We start from the raw sequence: 10000 nt of genomic DNA on the forward strand, positions 1-10000 counted from the left end.
TTGGGGAAAGATAATGCAAATAAACTTTCCCAGATTTCTCTGTCAAATGATACAGTCAAGAAAAGGATAGATGAATTATCTCAAGATATCAAAGTTCAGACTCTCGACCAAGTAAGAGCCTCCCCTGTGATGAAACGACTGATGTCGCTCAGTGTTCTCAGCTTCTGATGTATGCTCGTTTTGTATCAGGCAATAATATAAAAGAGGAAATTATGTTCTGTCACCCGATGGAAAGTTTCACAACAGCAGAAGCTATTTTTGATGTTATATCAGATTTTTTCCAGGAAAATCAGCTTTCTTGGGAGTCGCTGGTAGGAGTGTGTACTGATGGAGCACCAGCCATGCGTGGTTTACGGTCTGGGTTTGTCACAAAGGTGAAATAAATCCTTCCGTAATGAGTACACACTGCATACTTCATCGGGAAGCCTTAGCATCCAGAACTTTGCCTGTTGAAATGATGGACGTCTTGAATGTGGCTATCAAGATTGTCAATTTTGTCAAAGCTGGAGCCTTGAACAGTCGTCTTTTTAAACTGCTGTGTAAGGATATGGAATCCGAACATGAAGCCTTGTTTTTTCACACGAACGTGCGATGGTTGTCAAAAGGAAATATGCTTGGAAGGCTTTATGAGTTACGAGAAGAAGTAGAAATATTTCTAGATTCACAGCAGAAAGTAGACCTTTATGACAAATTTCAGTCTGAAGGCTTTCATGCAACCTTAGCCTACCTGGTGGATATTTTTGAGGCATTGAATGCTGTGAACCTCAAACTACAAGGAAAAAACATCAATATCCTCGTGCACCATGACACCATTCGTACCTTCATGGCCAAACTCGATCTTTGGAAATGTCGAGTTCTACAGGGAAATGTAGCCAGTTTTAGAAACTTAGATACGGCTCTCGCTGACTCTGAGTAAGAGCAAATAATCACTCATCTAATTGACTTGAAATCGGAATTCGTCAGATACTTCCCAGATACAGACGACAAGCGTGAAGCATGGAAATTCATCAGGAATCCATTTCAATGTGAAGTAGCTGATGTAGCTGAAGAAGTCCAAGAAGAGTTCCTAGAGTTGAAGTTCGACTCCACAGCTAAAGAAGACTTCAAAGATATGGATTTGGAGACTTTCTGGGTCAAATACCTTCATGTTTACCCTTTGACCTCACACCAGGCTCTTCGGATTCTAACAATGTTTGGATCCACATATATGTGTGAAACGGCATTTTCCACGCTCGTTTCTATCAAGACTAAGTACAGAAACCGCCTCAACGTTGAAGGCGACTTGCGTTGTGCACTCTCGAGCATTCGACCGCGTATTCTAGATCTGGTAGCTAAGAAGCAGTGCCAAATATCTCATTAATCATGTACCTATTCGAAAGTGTCAAATATCAAATTATTGCAATTTATACTTAATAAATGGACTAAAAAGACATTGCCGTTTCTATTCTATTTTTAAATTAGAGAATAATATTTACCTATATATGCAAGGGGGCGTGAAAAAAATAGTAGTTCGTAGGGGGGCGTGGTAATGAAAAGGTTAAGAACCACTGTTCTATAAAATGACTAACTGGTAACTTTCTATGTTTGTAGGTCTGAGTGCAGCGGTGAATGTGGTGAAACCAGTCTGATTCGGTTTGCAGATCTGTGAACAATTGTCAAGATGCAGGAAAAGATGGAGCAACGTTACGCCATCAAATTTTGTGTTAAACTTAAGAAAACCAAACAAGAAGCTAATGGAATGTTAAAGGAGGCCTATGGGGATGAACAGATGAGCCAAGCAAGTTTTTATCGGTGGTTTAACATATTTTTAAGGAAATGAACAGGTTGAGGATGAACCCAGATCTGGAGCACCGAAAAGTGCACGAAAGGAGGAAAACATTGAGGAAGTGCAAAGATTAGTGATGCAAGACCGTCGAATATCTGTGAGGATGATATCTGAAGCTGTTGATATTAGAACAGTAGAGACAGTTCTGATCGAAGATCTGAAGTTCCACAAACTCTGTGCCATTTTCGTACCAAAGATCCTCTCCGACGACCAGAGGCAGTTTCGTGTGGAATGTTGCACTGACATTCTCGAAATGATAGAGGCTGATTAAGGTTTCCTGTATAAGGTAGTGAATTGCGACGAGAGTTGGGTGTTCACCTACGACCCTGAGAGCAAACGTCAGTGTCCAGTGGAAGCACGCGACCTCCCCCAGACCCAAAAAGGCAAAGATGAGCAGGTCGCAAGAGAAGGCCATGGTCATTCCTTTCTTGGACTCCCAGGGGCTCATTCACGTTGAATGGGTTCCTCAGGGTCAAACCGTCAATAAGGAATATTACAACAAGTGTCTTAATAATTAAATCATTAGCCGAAGACAAGACCTGACACATCCACTCACAGCTGGCCGGGTTCCCCCTCGCTGCGAGTATAAGACTTGTGATCCTTTGTAATGCAACATGTCCTCTGAAGAAGACCAAGTTGGTCGAAACGTTAGGGCAATAAACTCTATTCCCAACACATCTTCGTTTGCCCTTCCCCACCCATTTCTCTCTCTCATATATATATATATATATATATATATATATATATATATATACATATATACATACATATATATATATATGTATATATATATATATATATATATACATATATATATGCCAAAAATGTGTGTACAAGTAATATTCATCTCGGGTTATTCCTAGTTGTAAACTTGTATGAGACGTATGTAGATTTGAGGTAAGGATAGGCTAGAGCAAAATTATGTAATAATTAGGAATGCATTAGAGGAAGTGGTTGGGGAGTGTGGAGAGTTAATGGTGGAAATGTGTTTAGAGAGCTGATGATGGGTAACACAGTATTTAGGATAAAGGTCAAGCATAAGTACACATGGTAGAGGGTGGAGGATGGAAGGGTGGTTGATAAGGCTGTAATGGACTATGTAGTGATATCTAGGAGAAGAGAAGGAAGTCTTCTGGATGTGCAGGTTCTTAGGGGAGAGAGTGGGGAAATATCAGATAATTTTTTGGTGGAAGGTAAGTCGAGAGTTGGGGATAGGTGGAGAAAGAGGAAAAGGGCAGAAGGTAGAGAGGTGCTTAGAGTAAACTATTTAATTGAGAAAGAAGAGGAACATGATCATCAGGAAAAACTGAGAAGTATGGGAGGTGGTGAAGGATAGAGTAGAGGTAGGAGTGGAGGAGGAATGGGGGTGTTTCAAGGAGAGAGTGATAAGGTGTGCAAATATGGTATTTGGAACAAGTATGATGAGAGGGAATAGAAGGAAAAGTAGTGAGTGGTGGGATGATGAAGCGAAGAAGGTAGTAGAAGAGAAGAAACGAGCATTCAGGGACTGGGTACAAAGTAGGGCGAGAGAAACCTATGAGATGTTAAAAAAAAAGGCATAAAAGAGAGCGGTGTAATATCGGGAAGGAGTATGACAGAATTTCCTTAAAGTATTGAAAATATGTTTCGGAAGGAAGTTAAGAGAGGAAGGGGAGGTGAGTCAAGTAGAGAAGAAAATATAAAAGGCGCAGATGGACAGATATTAGATATTAACGGAAGAGAAGGCGGTAAGAGGAAGATGGGCAGAGTATTTTAGAGTTGTTGAATGTAGAGAAGGATAGGAAGGGATTGGTGGTGTCATTGGGAGGTGCTAAGAAAATGACAGTGATGGGAGAGGGAAATTGAGAAATAAGAAAAGATGAGGTGAAAGTAGTTTTGAAAATTATGAAAGCAAGTAAGGCACCTGGGTTAGATGGGCGTCATGTGAAGTGTCTGAAGAAGGGAGGTACAGTAATGGTGGGCTAGCCTATGAGGTTGTTTAGTGTGTGCCCAAGGGAGGGTAGAATACAGGAAGACTGGAGGAGTACCTGTATAGTTCCATTTTACAATGGAAAAGGGGACAAATGTAAGTGTAGTGGTTTCAAAGGGCTCTGTTTGTTGAGTGTATTTGGGAAGGCATATTGGAGGGTTTTAATTGAGAGGATTAGGAAGGGAACAAAGGGAGTAATTGGTGAGGAACAGTGTGATTTAGGAAAGGTAGGGGTAACGTGAATTAGATTTTTATGGTAAGACAGATATATGAGAAAGTTTTAGCAGAAGGTATGTTTTTTTTTGGGGGGGAGGGTGCTTTATGGATTTGGAGAAGACTTAAGATAGGGTAGACAGGAAGACACTGTGGTAGGTTTTGTAGATATATGGGATGGAGTGAAAGCTCTTAAGAGTTGTCAAGAGTTTTTATTAGAGTAGTAGAGCCTGTGTTAGAGTGGTAAATGGAGGGTACGAGTGGTTTGAGGTAAAGATGGGACTGCGAGAGAGATGTGTTATGTCGCCATGGCTGTTCAATGTGTACATGGATGAGGTGGTGCGGGAGGTAAATGTGAGGGTAATGGGTAGGAGAATGGAGATGGTTCACATACATACATATACCAAAGGCTTTTTCCCCCTACATGGGGGGTAGCCAAAAAGAAAATGGCATAGAAACCACTTCCACCCATTCCATTTCCTATATATTCCACTCCCCTCCACCCTCCTCCCTCCCTCTTATCTTGGTTCAAGAAAATGGAAAAATGTGGGAGGTGAGTCAGTTGCTGTTTGCTGACGACACTGCGGTTGTGGCAGGGTCAGAATGGGTTTAAGGGAGTTAGTGACGGAGTTAGGGAAGGTGTAAGAGAGTAGAATGTTGAAGATAAATGTGGGTAAAAGGTGATGATGGCAGATAGGGTTGATGGAAGATTATTGGGATGGTTTTGACACATGGAAAGGTTAAGTGATGAAAGATTAGTAAAAGAGGTATGGAAGCCAGAGGCGGATGGAGTAAAATTGTGGAGACGATCGAAGATGAGATGGATGGATGAGGTGAAAGGGGAGTTGATCAAGAGGGGAATGTCTGTTGAGCAAAGAAGGGAGAAGGCAGGAGATAGGGATGACTGGAGAAGAGCTGTGTATAGATGATACTGTGATACAAGGAAGGGAGGGGATGGTGAGGGGTAGTGACTGGATAAGTTTGAATGTTATTTTGACGCAGCCCCAAGGGGTTAGTTAGAGGGCAGGATAGATAAGATTGGGGAGAGGGAGGGAGGGGGGATTTGGGGGTTTAGTGTAAGGAAAGAATGAAATGGAAGGAAGTTAGAGTTATGATAGGTGTGGGGCAGACCCACTTGCTCGATTATTTTTATAGTCTCGTGGACTTTTTTTCTTTCTTATTTCTTTTTTTCTCCCCATCTTCTCTTTTTATGCATGAGGGGAGGGAGAGGAGGGGTCACCAATTAAGTGAAGCTATGTTAGGTTTGGCCGAGCGTGGGTGTGTAGGCTGACAAAAACACTATTGTTTCTGTACTTTTATTATGTGCGTGTGCACGGAGGCAAAATATCTAACTCTATAATACACTTGTTAGCTAGGGCAAGGTAAGAAGATGGTACTCACTGTAAGGGCGATGCCGAAGAAGTGCGCGTCTGCCTGTGTTGTGGGATATGAGCGCTATGCCGATTAGGCCGTGTGCAAACCCCAGCCAATCGCAGTCGCTACGGGTCGTGTGCAAATTGACCTGCGCCAATCACACTCTGACCCGGCGACGCGACCTGGCTTGAGGGCGTGGCCAGCTGCGCGAGGACGCGCGACCCGAGGTCGGCGCGTCCGACCCGCAACACAAAGGCATAAACACAAACAAAGACACATGAGCATCGTCTCACGACAAAGCTACCTTGTTGTAGACGTGCTGTGTTTTACTCCATTGCTTCTGACCAAGGGCAGTGGGCGGGATACAGCGGGTGACCTGTCATCCATGAGAAGCTAAGATTAGAGGAAAGAAAGGGTGACGGATGAGAGTGGAATGGATTGGAGTGAGAGTGGTGACTTGGCTACCTCCCTTGTAAGGAGGAAAAAGACCTTTGTATAGACAGATTGGAATATGACAGGAACTTCGAGTTGGAGAATGAAACGGAAATAATACGTAAACATAGTTTATTGAAAAAATGAAAATTTTAAAAAACGAAAAAGGGGAAGAAGGTAAGCGCGAAAGAAAGAAAGCAAATATTTTGACAACCTCGTTCTTATATATTCCTTTCGGCTGCACAACGAAAAGATTTAAGGAATATAATTCCTTCTTCTGAGAACGCTGATGTATGTTCCTTTTCTAGATCTGCCCTCGAGGACAAGGAAAGTATTTAGAAAAATATTTTTCGAGAGTTTGGATCGACTGTTATCTACAACCTGCTCCTTTTCGGTCCTTCCTACGCTAACATAATTAAAAAAAAAATCCTTTTCCTCTTTAATGTTCAATTGCGATATTTGTTAATGTTTACTATTTAACTATATTTTTCCTGGACTTCTTTTGCCCCCAAGGTATTTTCTGCATAATTGAACGTATTTTTTCCTGTTACCATGTAAGCTGTGTTCAGTACTAACTTTGATTCCGTTGTACCGTGTTCGCTTTCATGTTCACCTTATTTCAGTTGTGTCCAGTACGACGAATAACTATCATATTTAATTTGTGTTTAGTGTGATCATGTCTTGCTTTTCATCAATCATCCCTAAGTGTGAGGTAGATCGTACATTTACGATTTCTTTTCCAAATTTTTAAGTTACTCTTTTCACTTCAATGGAGTACTTTACATATTCTGTTCTGGTTATTAACGTCAAACACGTTCAAGACCTTGTATTGTGATATTGTTGTGGCTGACGCCATACCATTTTCTCATTTTCAGAGTACATTTCCGAAATGAAGGAGTGGAGCATTTTTTGCTGTGTCTATTTAGTTGCACTTAGTAATTTAATTTCTTATGTTATATTACTTCATGCGATGTTTTTATGCATTATCTGTACGTTGTTAAAGTGAAAGTTTATGGTATAAATAAAATTCTTAGTCCGAATAGGCACCCTGACTTGCAGACGAATGTACAACACAACAGTGTCTTCAACACAGTGAAACACATTACGAATATATTGTTTTGGCCAGACATTTCCTTTATTTGAGGGACAAAAGAAGATCTTGATCAGTCGAGGAGCCATTACGTCCAAATTCTATCTCTCACCTTTACAGAATTATTTGGTATTGATCAAAATAAAGTATACACTACACGCGTCAGCGTATTGCAGGGGCAAATGTGCGAAATCATGACCGTTAACCCCTTCCATACGGTGCCGCACACGTAGGCGTCATGGACTTAGATCTCGGTGGCAGCAGCCAATGCCAGCCGTACGACGTGTCGTAATAATACTCGCATCATAAAATATAGTCACCGCTTATATCGATCGTTCTCTCTTCACCCGTGAATTTTGATAACCATAGAAAATGCGATTACAAAAGAATTAGAAAGAATGTCATTATGGAGGGGCAACTACAATAAATATAATCAAGACGCCGATATGGCAGCCTCGCGAATACACTCGCTCCCCATGACGCCTACGTGTGCGGCACCGTATGGAAGGGGTTAAGAATTCTCATTACCCCTTCTCTTCCGGGTGGGTGTCACTGACATCAATGATAAAACAAGTCTATATTTTTAACTTCCGTGGCACCCCTTTGCAGTAAAGTTGCTTAAACTTATCTCGATTAACCCCTTAATTACCGGGTGGTGCTTATTCTTCTATTCCGCCTGCCGTCAACGTACTTTATTGATTACCGTGGCACCCCTCGGAAGCCAAGGGGTTGAACATATGTCAAGACAGACGTGAACAGCAAACTCATCTTCATTGCTTTCGTAGTCATGTGAAGCAGGCTGGGAATCCGGAAGTTGATGTTACTTTCAATGGGGAGCATAAAAGCATAAGAATGGAGGAGACAGCAAGAGACCATATGACCTACACAAAACAGTTCCATGTTTCTTTCCACTTGTAATCTCTATCAATAACGTTATCTAATCTTATTTTAAAACAACCAATTGTTTGCTCGCTCGCTGCAATATTACTAATCTACTCCATCCGTTGTTTTTACCTATTTCTTAAACCTAAATATGTCCAATTTACATACATACATACATACATACATACATATACCAAAGGCTTCTTCCCCCTTACAAGAGAGGTAGCCAAAAAGAAAAAGGCATAATATATATATTATATATATATATATATATATATAATAACCATTTCCACCCATTCCATCCCGAATACACTCCACTCCCCTCCACCCTCCACCCTCCCTCTTATCTTGGCACCTTCTGGATGACGGGTCTATCTATAATGTCCAGTTTAGGAAGGATAAATTATCAATCTGAAAAATGTAATTAGTAATATAAATACTTCTATTACTACTACTTATAGTAATAAACAACCATGATATTGGTAGTAATGATAATAATAACGACAACAACGATGATGATAATATTCTTGTCAAACTGAATAGCCGCTGAATATCTAACCTACAATTGTATGCAATTGGTCGTTCAAAATCTTCAGCTGGAGTGGAATATTAAAGATGTTAATAACCGGAATTTATATGCCCAATTTTTTTTTTTTTTTTCTTGTGGGAGAACTAATAAATGTTTTTGCTAAGTATTTAATGACAGTCTTATTTTTTCGATTAAAACAGTTTCTGCAATCTGTAACCCACGGTGATCATTTGTCCAGTAAATGATAGAGGTATAATCTGTCAGATCTACTGCTGGTCTTTGTCATATGTGTGTAGTGGGCAAAAATCGCGGCGTGGTAAAGTCTCTTTTTCCAGAGAAGTTCTAGTACATCGTAAAGGTGCGTTTTGCTGGTTATGATTATCGTTCAACGATGATCGTTCATGGCTCAACGATTATCATCAAACGATTGTCTAGAGCACCAGCTTTTTGTTTTTAAGCTACTAACGGCGGTCGCTCAGAGCAAAACAGCCCCACGATCATCGTTAGTTCATGAACGATCATCGTTCAAGTGATGCTACATCGGAGAACCTAAAGAGAACAAACGTTTAGTTTATGTTTAGTGTGATTACATTTTTTTTGCTTTTGTCAGCCATCTTTGATTTGACTTCTCAAGTCAAGATGATACTGTTATGCAAGAAAGAAAGGGACTGGGGATGTGGGGTAGGGGTTGCTGAATATTTTGTGAATATTTTGATGCAACATATATATATATATATATATATATATATATATATATATATATATATGTGTGTGTGTGTGTGTGTGTGTGTGTGTGTGTGTGTGTGTGTGTGTGTGTGTGTGTGTGTGTGTGTGTGTGTGTGTGTGTGTGTGTGAATATTTTGATGCAACCCGAAGAGATTTCTCCCCGTCGTCTCCTTTTCTGCATTAGGGGACGGAGTGTGTGTGTGGGGGGGGGGGTGTCGCCGATTAAGTGAAGCTGCCTTGCTGTGGATATACTGTGTCTTGCTAACTACTTCTGACCCAGGGTAGTAGACGGGATACAGGGATGACCCGTCATCCATGAGAAGCTAAGAATAGAGGGTAGAAAGGGTGGTGGATGGAAGTGGAATGGGTGGGAGTAGGTACGTGACTCTGACTTGGCTACCTTCTTTATAAGGGGAAAAACGCTCTTGGTAGAGATAGATCAATCATCCCCATGTTTATAAACACGCACCACAAGACGTCGACAAGACTTTGGCCATCCCTTGGAAATGTAATATTTTGTTCATGTTTTTACACCATAACCTTACAAATTGTTCTCACAAACTTGAGTGTTAATTTTTATCTATTTTTTTTTATTTATTGTTTAAATAACAGGTAATATTATAAAAAAAATTATAATAAACGTGTCATCGGAATCTGTATAGATTTTAAAAGATCAAAGAATATGACTCATATGAGAATCCTGCGAGTGATGGAAAGAGGGTTAGACTCCATTAGTAGGTTTAGATTGTGTGGATTAGGAAATAGTATACTTCTTATACAGTTTTACATTCTGAATCCAGTACTCACACACACACACACACACACACACACACACACACACACACACACACACGCACACACATATATATATATATATATATATGTATATATATATATCCCAAAGTATTCTATAGTTACATTAGAGATCAAAAGGTTGTTAGGAATCACATTGGTCCACTA

General features: G+C 40.4%; 2 protein-coding genes across 2 annotated transcripts in view; both read left to right on the plus strand.

The window, feature by feature from the left end:
• Positions 1-383, plus strand: part of LOC143040839 (zinc finger BED domain-containing protein 5-like) — a 1925-nt gene extending 1542 nt beyond the window's left edge. The window contains exons 2-3 of the mRNA XM_076212278.1: positions 1-111; positions 153-383. The exon at positions 1-111 is cut by the window's left edge and continues 405 nt beyond it. Coding sequence (XP_076068393.1) covers positions 1-111; positions 153-383 — 342 coding nt within the window. The remainder of the gene's footprint in view (positions 112-152) is intronic.
• Positions 384-394: 11 nt separating this feature from the next.
• Positions 395-1360, plus strand: LOC143040841 (zinc finger BED domain-containing protein 5-like). The gene is made up of 2 exons (XM_076212279.1): positions 395-912; positions 964-1360. The coding sequence occupies exons 1-2, from the start codon at positions 395-397 to the stop codon at positions 1358-1360; spliced, it is 915 nt and encodes a 304-aa protein (XP_076068394.1).
• The last annotated feature ends 8640 nt before the right edge of the window (positions 1361-10000 follow it).

This window comes from Oratosquilla oratoria, chromosome 29, assembly GCF_046742065.1.
Source record: "Oratosquilla oratoria isolate Oo_2021 chromosome 29, ASM4674206v1, whole genome shotgun sequence".
Classification (NCBI taxonomy): Eukaryota; Metazoa; Arthropoda; class Malacostraca; order Stomatopoda; family Squillidae; genus Oratosquilla; species Oratosquilla oratoria.